Genomic DNA, 20,129 nt, shown 5'->3' with positions numbered 1-20,129 from the left:
AAATAATAATACTTTGTTCCTTTAATTAATTGCTGTGTGTGTATATTAAAGATAATAAATACAGCGTATTAAATATTTAGAATGCTTAAAAGGAATCATTAAATAGTTTGAGTTTCAATTAATAATCATTAAATATTTCTCTCTTTCATAAGTGTGACACAAACAAACAAAACTACGATAACAAACAATTTAAGCCTTGACAAATATGCCTTATTACTATTACTATAATTATTCTCATCAAAGAAGAAGAAGGTTGAATATGAAGGAGATGGAGAAGAGGAAAAGTGAGAAGGAGGGGTGTGAGAAGAATGTGATGGTGTTACAGAAAAGTGTGAAGAAGCTACATTTTGGAAGGTGGGAAGAGAAAGAAGTTGCAGCAAAGGAGATTGAAAGGTTGGCTAAAGAAGATGAGAAGGTGAGAGAGTTGACAAGTGAGCTTGGGGTGGTCAGGGTGCTGGTTTCTATGGCGCTTTCCCCCGTCGCCACCCGCCGCCTCGTCGGACTCAAAGCATTGATCCAGCTATCCCATGGAAATCACAAGTAAGCTTCAAAAACTCCATTAAAATGGTAACAAGGTTCTTTTTCATATTCTGGGAACATATCATATGATTAAAATACTCATTCTTTACCTTCTTCCTACTTCTTTCTGCTATGTATGTGTATGTGTATCCTTCATGCACCTCAATAATACCAAACTGTTTTAAGCTTAATGAGCAATGACTTTGGGTAACTGTGCTTGTAGAAATTATTATTATTATTATTATTATTACCTGTAGTTTTCATTTTATATTCACGAAGTGACATGTAACAGACGAGGTTATAATACAGATTATAAATAGATTAACACAAAAGATAGTTGAAATGACAAGGTATATGAATAAACAGATAGATGATATATTAAAAAACTAAGGGTGTATGTATTACTTTCTTTAATATTGGTGTTGTAACATAAAATGATAGATAAAAGAACAGTTTTTGAAGTTTATGTACTTAATGCTACTTAATGCTAAACCGTAATTCAGCTACAGTTAGTTTCTTTTGCAGATAGGATCTCAGGAATTTTGTACGTTTGTTCTTTTTTCTTTTTTTTTCAGGAATAAGGCTTTGATAGTGGAGGCAGGAATGTTGTGCAAACTGCCTAAGAAAAATGACCTTGATGATGAATCAATAAGTGAATTTGCAGAGTTGCTCTCTTCATTGTCATCTCTAGGAAACATCCAATTTCCTCATTCTAAATTGGGCTTTCTCCAATTTCTCGTAGACATTCTGAAGTCATGCCCAAGCTTTGATACAAAACAGTCGTGTTTGGTAGCCATGTCCAACATCTCAACTGTGTTAGAGCATGCGGGGCCTTTGATTTCTAACGGGGTTGTACCTATTCTCTTGGAACTGTCCTCAGAAAAAGGAAGTTCAGAGAAAGTACTTACCATCCTTGGGAACTTGGTGGTGACTTTAATGGGAAAGAAAGCATTGGAGAACAGCTCAATGGTGCCAAAATGCTTGATTGAGACCTTATCTTGGGAAGATGAACCCAAATGCCAAGAGTTGTCAGCTAAAATTTTGATTATTCTAGCTCATAAAAACTCAACACAGAGAAATAAAATGGTACAGTCAGGCATTATTCCTGTACTCCTTGAAGTAGCTTTATTAGGGAGTTCTTTAGCTCAGGAAAGAGCACGGAAATTGTTGCAATGGTTTAGGGATGGACGGCAAATAAAGATGGGGCCCCATTCAGGCTCACAATCTACAAGAATTGCAACTGAATCACTTAAAAATCAAAGAGATAGAGAAGAAGGGAAGAGAATGATGAAGAGTTTAGTGCAAGAAAGTCTGCATAGGAATATGGAAATAATAACTAGAAGAGCTAATATAGTTGAGGATTCTTCTAATGGGCTCAAGTCCTTGGTTACTAGCACAAGATCCAAGAGTTTGCCAAACTGAGGATCATTCTACATAAATTTTCTTAGAGACTTTATTTATCTGTCGTTTAAGCGAACGCAATTTTATATGGAAAACTCATCCTCGTGAAAGAAATTGCATGTCTTCTGTTACAACATCTCTATATCTTGACCCTTTGATATGAAGATTTTTCATTTTCCGAGAAAAATGTAAATGCTTAACATTACGTACACTAACTCAACTATTTTACACAAGTATTACCACAAATTAAAAAAAATAATAATCTGTCTTTTACCAGAGCCAAAACTATTTATAAGAGACTAGTAAATAACTTATTTATACTTATCTTTCATCATACAATTATTATAAAAATATTTAAATAAACATAAAAAAAACTTTACATATTAGTGCTATTTCTAACTTATTTCGACAAATAACTTAAGCCCATCATTGCAGTCAAATAAATTTGTACAAATAATACATTTACTTGTAACAAAATAATTATACATTTACATAAAAGAACCTTTAAACGAAATCTAGTTAAAATTTAGAACATAGTTGTAGAACGTGTAAAGGACCAGTGACGTATAAGGGGTACAACGCGAAAATTCTATGATTTGCAACTACAAACATATTTAGCAAAAAATAAGGCATAATATTTCGAATATTTTCCATTCTTAATACCCAAACTCCTCCAAAAGAGGTTCTATCTACCAGGCATAATTATTTAATACAACTCACCTGTTGCAAACCAATCAATTTTTTCTCCTTAAACCCAGTAAATATTCTAACTCATAGTCCAATACATCATATTTAAAAATACACCAAAACATAAAACACAAAACAGTATGATATATTACGTAGTGTTATGCATACGTCAAACGCTAACCAGGTTTATTCCATAGAGGAATGGTATCAAATCTTTTAGCCCCATTCACTCACTCCACTCACACATCATTATAAGTTTATAACGCAAAAAGAAAAAACCTCGAGATTTTGGGCAACAGATCCCTAACACCTGTTGAACATCGATATTGAGCTGGTATCACGTTACTGAATTATTCTAATTACAACGTACACAGTCAAAAATGTAATCTTGCCTTCTACCAGAAGCGGCATGCAAAAGTTGTCCACATATTTTCATTTTCACAACTGATCGAGTAGATTCTAAACTGGATACACTGTCTACATACAAAGTGGATATGGTTTTATATAGACACATTACATTTATTACGCATGAAAAGAAGATATTTTGTTTCATCTACAATACAGATTACCTAACTAATAACAAATTATCCCATCTATTGGAAACAAGGGAGCAGGAATTAATAATTGAATGGTATGTGCATGTGTAACCTCGAAAAATAAATCAAGTAATTGTCCCATACATTTAATGCTGTGACGAATGTTTCACTACAAAATTATTACAAAATAATTGTCAATTTCAGCTATGATTAAATAAGCAAAAGAAAAAACTATACACTGATAAAGCAGTCTTACACTGTTTTCCAATCACAAACCCCCATATATGATAGGTTTTAAAGTAACTACGCTAATAATTATACCAAAAGTGATTTTTGATTGGTCAAGAGAGTTGTATGGTCATTAAAACCCTTGGAAAAATATCTAGGCTCCTTCAATGAACATTTGGAAACCAAAATGGCATTCAAAAGTCCTAACCTCAGAAGGACTACAGCAAGGCGGTGTTGGCCGAACTACTTCAAATCGAAAACGACCAGGAGAATCCCCTCGAGAATCATTAGAAAGAGCAGCACATATGGACATTCACAAGTTTTGATACACAAGCCATCAAAATTAGAAAACATAGTAGAAACATTCAGAAAGAAAGAGACATATAATAACTTATCTGGCCCAAAAACATGATCACGACAGGTCAAAATGAACACCAAACTATAGCAAAGCAAGTTGCTTATTATTCCCATGAGAAACACTTGCAAGACGAGGCAAGAACATTTTAAAGTAATAAAATTGCATTAACAAGTAGCCTCGTTTAACAAAGAAAGTAAGTAATAAAACAGAAGTAACAAGATCCTAATTGAAACTTCACCTAAGATTCAACAGCAGCAAAATGAAAAAACAGGTTCACAACCAACACAATTATTCTGTAATGCTCTTCAATTTCTACTATAAAGCCATATATACCTTAAATGCAGTCACCGCAAGCCCATTTTAGTAGAAGCTTCTAGGGAATACCTTGATTGCAGCCTCAAAGGTGGTGTTTAGTGTCAAATCAGAGTTTAGACAATTCTCACCTTTCAAACTAGTTTAACGAGCTTGTGAGATTGAATTAGGTCTTAAGTCCAAATTCTAAGATTTCATACTTTTTTTAACACTATAAAAAAACACAAGTGACCAAGGATGATGTTTAGAATCAAATCGACTAGAGATAAGGCTTACATAGAGCTAGTAAAGCTAGGACAATCCTCACCTTACAAAAAGGTTTTGAGGGTTTATTAGGCTCTAACCTAAAATCCTAAGAAGGTATAGAAGTCTGTCCTATATCCATACTTGGGCCAAAGGATTGCCACACTCCAAGCTAATTTGGATGTCAGAGGATGTGCCGGAAAGCTACCTTAGCTGCAGTAATCCTTAGTTCTCACTAGTTGCAACCTCTTTAAGGATTGCCTAAATTGTAGTCAAGGGTGATGATGCTTTAGGTTCACATTAGCTAAAGATAAGACAGAAATTGAGTTCAAAGCTTGGGCAATAGTTATCAAAAAACTGACTGTGAGGCTCAGTTGAGACCTAAACCAAAATTCTAAAATCTGCATACCTTAAATAAAAGATACAAACAAATAAAACACAAGTAAATCACCAATTAATCCTCAAATTCTGAAATAATAGTAATAAAACTGTTCAAGTGATCCCTAAAAGGTTTCTTAATATTTAAGGGACTACTTCGTTTTATTTAAAATACTTCTAGGATTACTTAAAGTAGTTTGTTTTATTTTTTCAGAGTAGGTTGGCTCGGTGGGATGAGCTTAAAAGTCATCATCATAAATTTAACATTAAAATTAAAGGCTTTAACCTTTTATACATGAAAAAACATCGCATTCCAATTGCCACATCAAGTTTAAGCTCTGATTTCACAACAAACAAGGTGATCAATCTCACAGTTGGCATTTTTCAAATTTACTAGTTTAGGGAAAATCAATAGCAGATCTCATCTTTAACACAGTTTGAATGAAGGCTTGTGAAAAGTGGTTTGGTCATTAAGATTTGAAACTGAATTTAGTATAAAAAACAAGTGAAAGGATATTTCAAAAATATACTCATATATACCCGTGCAATTTTGAAACGTGTTCACAAACGTCCATTTCAGGGCAAACAAACTGTGAATCTCATCAAGACAATTCAAATAAGCCTCTAAAAGACTTGAGGGAACAAATTTACTCATTAAACTTTGATGATAAATTTAGTACAAAACCATGAAGGAAGGATATTTCAAACATTATCCAAAAGTATCATGAACGCCAACATACAAAGCAAAGTACTTGCAAATATCAGAAATTAAAAGAAAGAAATTGAAGTCACCGTGACAAACAGAGTAAATATATGCAAAAAAATATAGACCACAATAAGGAACAATTTCAAAATTTAATGTAACCACCTTGGCATTTAGTCAATAACTTAGGAAAATAATCTAGGCAAAAACTAGGAATAAAAAATTCTACAAAATTTCCACATAAGTACTACATTCAAGTACTACGCCAAGTCATGTAAGCTTCAACTAACACCCATCATAAATGGAACCATAACACATAGATGCAGAGGTAGTGAAGCAGCAACAAATTACAGCAGTCCATGTAACCAAAACCAAAGATTTCATTGTCTGCATGCACGAAAGCAGCACAACCATTTAAAGCATTAGCGTCCAAGAAGCCATCACAAACCTGAATGAAACACCTATCCAAAACTCAAACCAATCATTAACATTTAATAGCAAAACGAACTAACAAATCCCAAAAGCGAAAACCATCACTCGAATGATAATTACAATCAACAATTAAATGAACTTCAACATAGACTGGCCATAAAGAAAAGTATGTTGTCCACAAAAGAAATTAAACACAGTTCATAGCAACAATCAATTTTGCAAAACACATCGTAAGATAAAAAGAGTCATTCAGAAACACATGTAAAAACCTGCATTTGTATTTTAAAAACCATTACTCCATTTCTTTTAAAAACAACCTCAGAGGACTGCTAGCAACACACTCTATCATCATTTACGGTCTGTAGAAAACTACTGAATTACACATTAAACTCGATAAATAAGTTCCAGGACTAATTTTTTCTTTATAATTTCCAAGTCAATATCAAAGACTGTGTTCAAGAGTGTATTGCTTGCATTTTTCTCAACAATCCAGTGCAAGTTCAGCTAAAATAACAACACAGTTATATATTATATATCCAATGAACAAAAGTATGGACTAATCAGCAGTATACTAAGCTTTGTTAACGAAAAAAATTACCTCAATAATAGGGTGGCACGCCTTGGTACATTCCTCCAGGAGGAGGTCTCGGCAATGGCACTTGCTGCTGCGGTGGAAGCGTGGAAGAAGCAGGGTAGCCATACTGGGAGCCTTCAGGGAATCCCCCACCAGAATTGGGAGGCAATCTAGTACCATAGTCACCGGAAACCGGCCCACCCATCTGCGAATTACCATATCCACCACCAATTCCATGGCCATACCCACCACCACCAGAAACCTGAACCGGATTGTTATACTGTGGCACCGGCTGCTGCATTCCGTAGCCATTCCCACCATATCCACCATAATGAGGTACCATCATAGGACCTTGTTGCATCTGTTGCTGCGGATGTTGCTGCTGCTGCGTGTGTTGATGCTGTTGATGATCCCCTCCAAAGGGTTTCGTCTTTTTGCTATCAACAGCCAATTTGCAAATCACTTGGTGCCCATCAATGGTCTTAACAGGTTCCTGCAACGAAGCCCTCGCACCTTCCTCTGTCTTATAAACGAAGAAAGCGAAACCCCTCGATTTGCCGCTGGATTTGTCAAACCCTAGAGGCCCTTCCTCGACCTCTCCGAACTTGAGGAACTCGCTCAATAGTTTATCCGATGAGATCTCGAACGGAACGTTCCCGACGAAAACCTTCCTCGCGGACACGTCCCCGGAGCCACCGGGCCCACCAGCCGCGGCGAGTTGCGTGACCGTCATGCGGCCGTCGATCTTCTTGCTGGGGTCCTTCAGCGCGAGGATAGCACCGTCCACGTGGCGGAACACCACGAAGCCATAGCCCTTGGAGCGTCCCGTGGCCTTGTCGAAGATCACGATGGCCTCGTCGAGTTCGCCGAACGCCGAGAACACGCTCCGCAGGGTCTCGCTAGTGGTTTCGCCGGCGAGTCCACGTACGAATAGCTTTCGGAGGGTGGAGTCGCGGTCCGCGACCGCGCGCACGGCATCGAGGACGTCGGAGTGGCGGAGCGACGCTGATTGGAGGAGGTCGAGGAGCTGTTCCTGGGAAAACGGACGCAAGATCTTGCGGATGTCTTCCGCGGCGAGGGGGGCGGTTGTGGGGACGGTGGCGGTGGGGAATGCTTGTGAGGGTGGTGACGACAGAGAATCAGCATCCCCGTTCTCTTCGGTCTTGCGCTTCTTCGAGAAGTCCATGGTGTGAAGAAGATTTGGGAATTAGGGTTTCAAAGAGATAGGTTCTAAGTGAAGTTACAAAACCAAATTAAGTGTTTCTCCCCACACAGACTCACTGGAATCTGCTTCCTGTTGCTCTATTTATACGACTGAACCTTGTCTGCGTTGCGGGCGGTAGAAACTGGTTTGTACACGTATGCTGTGCGTGCAAACGTGTTTATTTTTATTTTTATTTTTATTTTGTTATATATTAGAAAAACTCTTTTCCTATAAAGTTTTATAAAAATAATTAATTATTGCATTATTATTAGTATTTATTGAGTTACTTTTAATTTTGTATGTAGTTCAGATTAAGAAAATATCTAACATTGCAACTTAGTAACTAGTATTTCATTACATGATGCTACGTATGGATTACGACGACAGAAAAAATTTAAAAAAATATATATAATAGTAGTAGTTTAAATTGAGAAATAAAAAAATTAATTATTTAGAAAAAATATAATTATCATTATATAATAATGTATTTTTGTCCAGAAAACGCAAAGTTGATTTATATAATAAAATTTATATAATTATATCCTTTTATATCATCCTATATTTACCAACTAATTTTTCTGCTAGTCTTATCAAACACTTAAACCAATAAACTCAAAACTTATAAGTTTAAAACAACTTATCAATTAGCTAAAAGCTATCTTGTTAGTTAGAAGGTAACTTATCTGCAACTGGTTAGTTTTATCAAACAGGCACAAGTACTTCAAAATATATTTTTTTAAGATTTTAGCTTTCAACTAGTTTATAGCCTGTAGCTTATTTAACCTTTTTTTTTGTTTTTTTTATATTTTAGTACACTTTCTTATTATTCTCAATTTAATGTTATTTATTATTACTTTTTTCGATTTTACAGAGATACTTATTTTAGTATTTGTTAGTTTACTTTTTAATTTTTTATAGTTCAAATTAAAAAAATATTTAAACTTACAATTTGAAGTAATTAATGTTTTATTACAGGATATATTACTGAAAAGAAAAATTAAATTAATACTCAGTATGATCAAATCATTCAAATAATTAGCTACCAACTATTTTTGTAAAAAGAAACTCATAGCGATGAGCTTATCAGCTTGTACTTGAATTATCACTTATAAACTAACTTATCAACGACCATCTAGTTTATAAATTACTTTTACTCATAACCTAAAATTTACTTCAATTATAATCTAGCTTATATGTGTATTGATTTAGAATTTAGTATTATGAAGTGAACTTTAATTTTAACTAAATCTCATAAAATCAGCTTATTAAATATTTAACTTGTCTAGTGGGAAATTTGTCTAAAGTTTCAATGAAGAATGATATGTTGGATTTCAACATGATTAAGTTTTTAGGTATTAATACTTGTACTGATAAAGTTATTCGTTCTCTTCCTTTTAGATGGGAGTTCCCTTCACCAAGTTGGGTTAAAATTAACATTGATGAGATTGCTAGGGATATCCTGGTCTTGCTACTTGTGTAGGTATTTTTCGTGGGAGTATGGAGGAGTTCATTGGTGTTTTCTCTGCGTTTGAAGTTCAGACTACTATGGTTGTTGAGTTTTATGGAGTTATATATGCTATAGAGGAAGCTCAAAAGCATGGTTGTTTTGGTCTGAAAAGGAATCAAATTACCTTGTCACATGTTACACTATAATTGCTTGTCTAAAAGTTGCAACTATGAGCAATCATGTTATGCTAAATGAAGAAGATTTTGTTTTGATGTACTACATACAAAACAGAATCAAGGTAAACTTGATTTGTGATAATAAGGATGATATGATGAAATCTAAACGCTTGACAAATGATAGATTTTTCTAGATTGTTCTGATATCAAAATTTCTAAAACATTTTGGTGTGGATCTTGATGGAGAGTCTTTGAGGTGATTAAAGGATACTTTAATATATTGAAATGTTCTTATCTGAAGTTTTGGTTGTAGCAGCGAATATTTTAATAGATTACTTTGTCAAATCAATTTATTAAAATTACTTAAAAATCATGAGTAGTTCTAATGGCTTTGTTTGATTATGTTAAAATGAGTTTTTAACGCATTAAAACTTTTTTGTGCTTTAAGAAGAATGTTAGACTATTTTACCAGGTTAAAAGTTTGATTTAATTCACACTTTTCACTAGAAAGTGAAATCAACATATTAAAATGTAGTTTTAATCCATTGAAACTAACATGGTATATTCTATATATATCTCTTTCTTTTCACCTCATTTGACATAATTTTTTTTTAAATCTAAGTTTCAAATCTTTTTCAATACTAAGAAAGAGCTTGCATTAAGCCAAAAACATTTTCTTGGAGCTTACTTCTGATGTTTGATAATTCTTGGTTTTTCAGTACTTTTCTAGACTAATTGTATTTCCTTGAGGTTTCTTTTGTTCTCATTTTTTGTTTTTAGATTCTATTTTTATTTTCTTCAAAATACTAGAGATTCTAAAAAAAGTCATAAAAATTGCACTTTACAACTTATATTTTTCTTGAACCGTCTAATAAGTGCTTTGATCATTTGAAGGAATAATTTTCAAACTGATTTTGACCTTGGAAGCTTGAATGAAGGTGTTGGTGTAATAAAGATTGGAAACCAGTACTTAAAAGCAAAAATATGAAGAAAATCGGAATTAGACGGTCAACAAGTCTTGGTAAACATGCACTAGATGGTCAGTGTTGCACTAAAAAGAAATAATTTAAAATAGTTAGTTTAGTTAGTTTCAATCAATTTTATGGGTCTGATTCAAGGCTCACCCAATTGTTTAAACTTGAAACTGTATAAATAGAAGAATATACAAATATTAGTCAAAGTGAATAGATAGTTAGCAATTAGTCATAGCTTAGCGCAACTTAGAACATAGTTAAACAATGAAATAGTTTACTCTAGTTTTCTGTTTTTCGTTTTCTATTTTTGACGTTTCCATTTCTATAAAGAGTTCTTCCTTTTCTTTTACATTTTTCTCCATCGATTCTTCTTTCCCTTACTTTTTATGTTATGTAATTGTGTTTGAAGTTGAATTTAGTTTTGGAAATGGGTAACATCGAAAAGAAAATCATGTTAGAGGATCCTCTATGTTAGGGTTTTCTTCTTCAAAATATTTTTGGAACTCTATTTTTTATTGAAAATAGTTTTTTTAAGAACATATGAATCGTCTGGTTGTGTTTTTTTTTTCAGTAACAAGGATTCTAGATTTGGGTCTCTTGCAAATTGGAGATGAAGATTACTAAATATGATTTACTTTATCTATTTTTTGTTTTAATTTTGAATTTTGCTTTCCTCATTTTCAATTCGTTTTAATTCCTGCTTGTTTAAGTTTTTTTCACTTTACAATTTTAGTTTACAAGTTCTTTTCAATTAAATTATAGTTTAATTCATTGTCATTTGCATTTTCCACGATGCCCTGTCTTACGTTGCAACAATTTACATTTTTTGCAATTTAATTTCCTCGCAATTTACAATTTAGCCATTTACTTTTCTCGCAATTTAAAATTTTGTCATTTATGTTTTACGCTTTCTTTTCTTTTCCTTTTTCATTGTTTCTTCATATACTCATTAGACAGTCTAATAAGTGACTGCTTACTAAATGATTTAATAGTTATGTAAAGAATTATTTTGTGTAATTCATTTTACTTTTCATACAACAATCGTTAGACAATCTAGCAAACAATTGCTTACTAGACGATCTAATAGTTGAAATTTAGTGTTTCTATTTCATTTATTTTTATTTATAGTTTACATTGCACTTTATTTTCATATATTTAATATTTTATCGTTTACATTTTTTAAGTGTTTCTAGACGGTCCATTAGACAATAGCTATAGACTGTCTAGTCTTCGCTTTGTTTTACTTTTCAATTTCAATTTACATTAAAATTTTAATTCCTTTCTGCCCCCAATTTTAATTTGTACAGTAAGAATATGAGCAATGGAAATATAACACAAGAGATGCGTCTGTGGGGATTCAACCTTGGTTGATCCTATACCACATTAAACTTTTAGCAACCAGTTTATCATTCATATCAGTAATGTCTTTCAAAGGTTCAAGAGATGCATAACAAACTGAAAAAACTCACAAAGATCTATTGCAGAAATATGTTCCCCCCCTAAAACAAGTGCAATCCCAACAGATTCAACCAAATCAAATGCAACAACAGATATAAAACAATGCTTTGGAAAATATAGTGAAACAAAACAATATGCAGATCTAGCTATGTAATCAATAATTCCAATTGTTTCAACAAGAGACTAGATAATTTCAACAACACATATCTACCATAATGAATGATTTGAAGACTTAGGTATGGCAAATAATATCTATAGTAAATTAAATGAAGCAACAAAATTCTAGAGTTATACCTTTTCAACCATTGATGTATCTGAGGAATAATGTAAGTGTTATAACTATTAGAAGATGCAAGGAATTAACTAAGAACACAAAGAAGATCTTGACTAATGAGATAGTATTTTTTGATCAAATGATCTCGCTAGAGCAACCAATGCAAAAAGTCTATTTACCCTTTCCTTCAAAAGCCGCAATAACACGAAAGAATCTAAGGTGATAAAGAATTATGGGAAATGTTCGGTATAAATTAATATACCATTGTTGGATGCCATAAAATAGATTCCTGAATATGCAATTTTTTTTAAAGAACTCTTCCCATATAAAAGGAATTAGAAAAAGGTAAATGTTTATACGATGTTATCTTTATCTGAATCTAGAATACCTTAGAAATGTGAAGATGCAGTTACTTTCACTATGCCATGCACTATTGGAGAATTAACCATTGCAAATGCTTTATTAGATCTTGGAGTGTCTATAAATGTATTGCCATCAACAGTTTATAAAGTACTTAAACTGGGATATTTAAAACCCACCAATGTGACAATACAACTTGCAAATAAAAGCATTACTTAACCTTTGAGTGTGCTTGAAGATATCTTGGTGAAGGTTAACCAGATGATTTTGTAGTCAATTTTTACATTTTGGATATGCAAGAAGAAAGCTCCACATAGAGGTGAACATTAATTTTGGGAAGACTGTTATTAATGACTATGAAGATGAAGATCTATTTTTATAAAGGCACGTTATCTTTAGAATTTGGAGATGATTTTCAAGGTACTTTTGGCTTTGGAAAGGGAGGGGGTTACATGAAGATTGAACTCAATTCGAAAACCTAAAAAGAACAAAGCAAGCACACCATCTAATAAGTTAAAGATAGAGAAAAAGAGAAATAAACACAATATTTTATACTGGCTCACCCAACAACAAGGGTCATGTCCAGTCCCTTCAAGGAACCCGCTCAAGAACTTTTCACTAAGTATTATCCACCTCTTCAGGTACATAAGTATTCTTATACCTCTTAAAGTCACCAAATATTCTTTACTTCTCTAGGCACACCAAGTATTCTCTACCTCTCTAGGTACACCAAGTATTCTCTACCTTTCAATGCACACACAAGTATTCTTACACCTCTTCAGGTAACCAAGTATTTTTCTACTTCTCTAGGAAACCAATACTAATTTCCCATGAGATCAAAACCTCTTAACAATGAGAAAACTCTCTACAGAGAGAATAATGAAATCTTTAAGGCTATACTTTACAGTGTGAAGAATTTGCAATGGTTCTGTTCACTACCCAAACTCACAATGAGAAAACTCTCTACATAGAGAACAATGAAAGCTTTAAGGGTATACTTCACAGTGTGAAGAATTTACAATGGTTTCCTTCACTACCCAAACTCACAATTCGCTCTTCAATAGCAGATGGAAAATTGTATAACATTATTCTAACACACAAATGAATATCACTTGATGATGATGTTACTTTTTGGTTATATGTACATACATTGTTGTGATATTCATCTTCAAGGTTTTTATATAGTCTTCAGAAAATGCTCATTAAAGCTTCTGCGTTCTTCATTCTCCATTATAACCATTAAACACTCAATATAATTTTTTTTTTCTTTAATTGATATTGGTGCATCTTTAACGTGTGAGACATTTTGATTTTTTTTTATTTCTCAAATATAAACGTTGTAACTTTAATCATCTTAACTTTAATATCTTGATCAATTTTCATGTTGATGATATTCATTTTTAATGTTTTAGGTTCACCTTTCTTAATCTATACCTATATATAAAGGGAATTTCCCATTATAACTGTTTTTTGGTTTACACAATTTTTGTCTGATTGTACCCTTATTTAATATATCTCATTTATTAGTACAATGGAGTATTTTGTCATTTCATATGAATTACTTAAAAATAAAATAAAATATTTTTTTAATTTTTATAATTAATATTGATGTACAGTTTTTATACGCAAACTAACTCCTCCACTTTTCCCTTAATTCCTTATTTTAAGGTAACAACAGGAAGAAAGAAAAAGCACACTCTCACCCATTTCCACATCAAATCTCACATATCAAATAAAATAACCTCCACTTTCAATCACTCTCTTCACTCCATTAAAGTAACTATATTATTTGATAAAGCCATTATTCTTTTGTATCTACCATCAAGTCAATCCTAACCTCAACGTGAACATCATCACACTCAAAACTGTCAATGGAAGAAGAGAAAAAGCTTGAAGAAGAAGAGAAACTTAAACTAAAGAAACAGAAAAAAAGAGATTGTTTAATTAATTCATCATTTTTCTTTTACATGTTAATTTTTGTTTTTCAATTTCGACTCATCCAAAATTAGTTTTGTATGTATGTTGAGTAAAATGAGCCTGTGTTTCTGCTAGTTATCATGATGTGAATATGGTTAACTACACCTATATTTTGCAAAATATCATTTCACAATCCTAATTAATACTCACTATTTTTTTGTTACATTACATTACTTGACTTCTACATATTATTTAAACATTAAATTATATATATATATATATGATTTAGGGTGTAGGATTTAACTAAGGTAGTGTTTGCTTCAGGGGTGGACTGTAGTCGACGACGGATGTCCCAATGCCACTCCCGTTTGGTTCCATAGTTGCATGCGGGTGAGGGAGGAGATGGTGAGAAAGTAGAGGGGGTAGTGGTTCTTGTGAGGAATGAAGAGAAAGGAGAGAGTAGTGAAGGGAAAGCTACGTAACAGATGATTAGTTACCAATCTACCCTTCGTTTTTTTTTTTCATTTCTTCTTCACGTGGGTGCCTTCATGCAACGAAAAAATTATTGTTTGAGTTGTATATAAAACCAGTGCTTAGAAACTTCAGAATTCAGTGAAAGAAACTCAAAGTAGAGTGCGCTTGGAGAGGTTCCTGAGGCATCACAATAGTATGGGGGTGACTTTCGCAGTGGTTGTTTGAGGTAAGCATTGGCTTGGTTTTTATTTTGATATAATCGATTATGAGTGTAAAAGGACGGAGTGAATAATCGATTAAGGTGTAAAATATAGTGGATAATCGATTGTTTTTTGTTGCATAATCGATTATCTGGTAGTGTTTTTGGAGCATAATCGATTATGTTAGATGTGTAAAAATTAGGGTAATCGATTATGTGTTAGGATAGTCAATTATGTTGGTTTTTTAGGTGTATAAATAATCAATTATGTGTCTGAAATGCTTGGGTAATCGATTATCATTTTTTTATAACGCATTTAGTTATGTTAAAGTATTTTCCAGAATTTTAATTTTTATGTTGCTTAATTTTTTTTTTCAGGCACAACTTTGTAGTCTCTTCTTGTGCTGGTGTTCTTAATCTTAGTTGAATTGATCTTCCTTTGCTGGTGTTCAGTTTTTTTTTTTATTTGTATTTTTTGTTTGTGGTTTAGATTTAAATTATTTTTTGATGATTATGGTTTTGTAATTAAATTTGTTTAGGGTTTATAGTAGTGATTTATGTTAATAAGTTAGTAAATTAATTTTGTTTGTTAAGTTGTTTATGTAATTTATTATTGTATTTTTGAAGATTTTAATTTTATGGAGATTTTTTTTTAATTTTAAATAATATGTGTATATAACTAACATAATTTAAAGAAACATAACATAATTTAAAGAAACATAAATAATATTAAATTAACTGACAAAATTCATTTAAATTAATAAAATGGAAAATTATAAAATTATATTTAAATATACAAAATTATTTATTTATTTCTTTGAATTTTAAATTAGTTTTTCTTTTATTTATAACTAAAAATTTAATTTCTTTTAATTAAATATAATGTGCACAAAATTAATTATCATTATTTCTTTTTCTTTATATATTAGGGTAAATTTGTAATCTTACAATTTACACAATTAAAAATAATTCAAAATATTCTTACTACCATCACATCACTCATATATTTCAATAAACTTTTCTCACACATCCACTCTAACATACCTCAATTCAAACACCCTCAACTTTCTTCCCACTTTCTTCACAAATCTTCACACTTCCACTGACCCACACCCCCAACTTTCTACTTCCCCCACACCCTCTAATCCAAACAAAGCCTAACCCCCCTGTTTTCTTCTATGGATGTACTATTCACATGTAAAGAACTGAGGGGATATCAGCTATTTGGATCTAGGGTTATGTGGGGAAGTGAAGAAGAGGATATATCTGTGAATAATTAATATCCTGTCCCCTCAAAATGAAGAGATGTAGAGGGAAAGCCATGTCAACATCCCTTATTTCTAAATTTACCCTCATTTGAATGTATCACAGTGCTCCATTTGAATGTATTATTATTTAAAAAATTATTGTGCAATGTTTAATATATATATATATATATATAATATTTAAAATGAAGAAACAAATCATCATAAATTTTAAGGAAGTTTTAAGTTTGTTTATTATTTTATAAAATATAAATTATGTAAATAATGATAAATCAGTGTAAAAAAATATAGTTAAATAAAATCTTTCATTTATATATTAGTTACTAGAGTAAATCAAGTAATACCTATTTTTCAAGTTCTAATCAGATATTTTATTAAATGTGGTTGGATTTAGTTTTGTTTAAAGAAAAGAATATACTATATCTAATTAACACTGAAAATATTACTTGGGTTGGATCATGGGCATCACCAAAAGGTTATACTAAACATTTTTCATTTAATTTTATACTAAATATTTAATTTATTTAATATAAAAATTCCCTAAAAACAACCCATCACTTATCCAAATTTTATATCTCTGTATCTTATATTATTTTATATTCAAACTTGAATGTTGATGGAGTTTTGGAGAAATACATTTGATGTTTCCAACTCACCTGTTCCTGTGACATTTGGTGGACGAATGTAAGTGTAGGGGAGTTTCAAAAAATCCTAAAATGAAGACTTTTTATGGTTCCATGTTTGAATATTTAAAATTATATAAATAATGTTGTTTGAATTCAGTCAATCAAATATATTCAAATAAGTAATAACTGTTTACGGGTAATTTAAAATTTCTCGTATTTTTTTTTGTCTCAAAAGAGTGCAGTGATAATTAAACACTTAAAATAATTTTATTATAACTTAAATTATTCATTAGAAACTGGAAAGATATTTGATATATTAAAATATGTATTTATGTATTATGTTATGTTTTATTTGGTTTAATGGGCACAATACTTTTTAGATGACCCATGCATGCAACAGCATATTCTCTAAAAAGGCATACAAGGTCCGTGAATTTTTCTTGAACAGGGTCCATGGTGATAAAATATTAATTTTTATGTATCAAGTTATGCTTCATTTGGTTTCAGGGGCATAGTGTTTTTTATATAACCCATGCACGCAGAGCTTTTTATATAACCCATGCAAGGTTTGAGAAGTTTTTCTTGACCAAGAGCTTGGTCCATGGTGATGTACACGACACTGGGGTAAATATCACAACTGTCATATGTGCCATATTTATATAAAAAAAAGGAAGGTTGGATACTTTTCTATGAACTATTGCATGTGAGGTTTGTTTATAAACATTCTTCTCAACAAAATTCTTCCTTCTAAAGTCCAAGTTCTTGTGCCTCCATCCTAGTTTTTTTTTAACTATCAAACTTTCAGTCATTAATCAAATAAAAATAAAACAAGTGATACATTTTGCAAACTACGAAAACTCGTCATCCACACGCCCCTCACTTCTCCGGCGAGTTTGGTCAATGCTTCTTATCGAATCCCACCACGGTCGGTTATTGTATTGCATTCGCTTGTGAGCTTGTCCTCGTGGATTCTTCTTCTTGTCTTGCTTGGCCACCTTAGGAGTTTGTCCTCTCACTTTGCCCGGACGCGCAAGAGATCCGAGAACCTTACCCATTTTGATGAATTGATGCTTCTCTCTCTGATACGTTCAGCTGCAGCGGCTACCAGTAAAATCCCCCTCCATCCTAGTTCATATATACTTTGTGTTTTATTTTGTTTTGGCACTGGAGTTTTTTTGCTTGTTTTATTTTTTGTTTTTTTGTTCTATTAAATTCATAAAAAAAATGCATGTTGTGCTTGTGCATTAGTGGTTTTAATATGCATTGGTGCTTTCTTTCTAAGTTGTGTGTTTTACTATTGCAGTGTTATTAATAACAGGTGGGATTTAGGGACTCTTGTTGAGTGCAGAGAATTAAATTATAACCTCTCATAATATTAGAGGCTTCCTAATCTTCTTCTTTCATGTTAGTCCGTAATTTTTTTTAGCTTTCAAATTTGTTGGATTTGTTTAATCATGTACAAATAAAAGTTAAATTTGTGTTGTTTAACATGTATGGATGTAATATGATTAAATCTTTAATTTAATTTGTAATATTAAGGATGGCAGTGTTGTGCAACCCCAAATCTTACACAACAACCGATTTTATCCGTATTTTAAGGTTCATTTATGACAAATTTCATTTATATTTATTGTAAATTTTCTCTTAATTGTTTTCTTAAATATCAATTTTTCATTAGGATCGTTTAGGTGCCATAGATGGCACTCATGTACGCGTGAAGGTCCCACGTGGTGATGCACCGTGCTTTCGAGGAAGAAAAGATTGGCCAACTCAAAACGTTTTCGCAACGTGTAATTTTGACATGAAATTCACATACGTTCTAGTCGGGTGGGAAGGAACAACCTCGGATTCAACAATAATAAATGATGCATTGATACGAGAGGATCCTCTTATTGTTCCGGAAGGTCAGTTGAAGGTATTTGGGTCTGCATAACAATTTTTGTTGAAGATGTTTCAGGACTAATTATGGTTTGCACAATGTTTGTAGGGAAATACTATCTTGGCGATGCAGGTTTTATGTTAAAAGGAAAAATATTAACACCTTATCGGGGGGTTAGATACCATTTGAAAGAGTACTCTCGAAGAGGTCCACAAAATGCTCGAGAGTTGTTTAATCATCGGCATTCGTCGTTGCGAAATATAATTGAAAGAACTTTCGGTGTTTTGAAAAAGCGTTTCCCAATTATAACTAGTGGGATCGAGCCACATTACTCTTTGGACATTATGAGAAATATAGTTTGTGCTTGTTGTATTATCCATAAATTTCTTTGTGTGGTAGACAATGATGATTCTTTCATTGAAGAAGTTGATCGTGAATTGCTAGAACAAGATTTACAAGTTTCAGTTGCTCAACCTCGTGAGGATGATTATAGGATAGGTTCACATATTAGAGACAATATAGAAAATGAAATGTGGCAACATTATGTAAACAATTAATTTTATGCTATAAATTGTATTTTGAATTTTTCTTACTCTATTTGGCCCTAACTTTGATTACAATTTTTAAATGGGTTGTGGTAAAAATGTTGTTGTAGTTTCATCAGGCAACTTGAGAGAGTGGAAGAGGCACGACGAGGTTCAAGAGTTGATGGTAGTTGGACCACACAGGGCTATAACAACATTGTTATGGCATTACACGAGGTTGGAATGCATACCATAACAAAAAATCATGTCAAAAATCGTCAAAAAAGTTTGAAGAACAGGTGGAGGGAGGTGCACGATTTATTTTCTAGTCTTAATGGTTTTGCATGGAACCAAAGCAGTAAAACATTTGAGGCAGAGGACAAAGTCTGGGATAGCTTGATCCATGTACCATAATTAATAATGTTGACAACATTTCTTTAAACCCTAAACAAAGGACTATTACTAATATTTTATTGACATTTTATTGGTTACAGGCAAAGCCTTCTGCCGATAAATGGCGTGTCAATTCCATCCACAATTATGACCTTATGGAGGAGTTGTGGTTGAATGAAAGAGCCACCGGAAATGGGGGAGGACACCTCGACAGGTAACCATGGCCCAACTGAAAATATACGTGTCAATCTAAGTGATAATAACATGAATTACACAGCAGAACCGCCGAGGTTTGATGCTCCCGATGCTCTTGATGAGGATCTTCCTCGTTCACCTGGATCACATGCCGAATCAACTAATAGTCCAAGCAATACTCAATCTACGCCCTCTCAGGCAATGGGTGAGGCCTCCTCATCAAATGAATCAAAGAGAAAAGCACCCATGGTGGATGTCATTCAAAATCAATTTTCCATGTTAAACAATAACCTTGCGGTTTTAGGGTCCTACATGAAGCATGGTAATGAAGTGGCCACTGATTTGGTTGAGATTGCTCGTATACAGGCGACCGCAACACAAGATGTAGTTGCA

At 32.7% G+C, this 20,129-nt stretch overlaps 2 protein-coding genes and 1 pseudogene across 4 annotated transcripts; 1 reads left to right on the top strand and 2 right to left on the bottom strand.

Moving 5' to 3' along the window:
• The first annotated feature begins 241 nt into the window (after nt 1-241).
• LOC137806531 (U-box domain-containing protein 45) lies at nt 242-2,029 on the top strand. The gene is made up of 2 exons (XM_068606720.2): nt 242-540; nt 1,095-2,029. The coding sequence occupies exons 1-2, from the start codon at nt 260-262 to the stop codon at nt 1,939-1,941; spliced, it is 1,128 nt and encodes a 375-aa protein (XP_068462821.1). The 5' UTR covers nt 242-259; the 3' UTR covers nt 1,942-2,029.
• A 3,459-nt stretch (nt 2,030-5,488) lies between these two features.
• Nucleotides 5,489-7,724, bottom strand: LOC137806530 (UBP1-associated protein 2C). 3 transcript variants are annotated; one of them, XM_068606716.1, is made up of 2 exons: nt 6,396-7,724; nt 5,489-5,826 (listed from the first exon to the last, which is right to left on the bottom strand). In XM_068606716.1, the coding sequence occupies exon 1, from the start codon at nt 7,555-7,557 to the stop codon at nt 6,397-6,399; it is 1,161 nt and encodes a 386-aa protein (XP_068462817.1). In that variant the 5' UTR covers nt 7,558-7,724; the 3' UTR covers nt 5,489-5,826; nt 6,396. The 3 variants fall into 3 exon arrangements, with proteins under 3 accessions (XP_068462817.1, XP_068462819.1, XP_068462818.1); XM_068606718.2 differs by having other exon boundaries at nt 5,489-5,752; nt 6,396-7,689; XM_068606717.1 differs by having other exon boundaries at nt 5,489-5,813; nt 6,396-7,667.
• Nucleotides 7,725-17,621: 9,897 nt separating this feature from the next.
• On the bottom strand, nt 17,622-17,856 carry LOC137805797 (small ribosomal subunit protein eS30z/eS30y/eS30x pseudogene; annotated as a pseudogene).
• Nucleotides 17,857-20,129: the final 2,273 nt, after the last annotated feature.

This window comes from Phaseolus vulgaris, chromosome 3 (assembly GCF_051622355.1).
Source record: "Phaseolus vulgaris cultivar YP4 chromosome 3, ASM5162235v1, whole genome shotgun sequence".
Lineage (NCBI taxonomy): Eukaryota > Viridiplantae > Streptophyta > Magnoliopsida > Fabales > Fabaceae > Phaseolus > Phaseolus vulgaris.
This window is presented reverse-complemented; position numbering and strand designations above follow the sequence as displayed.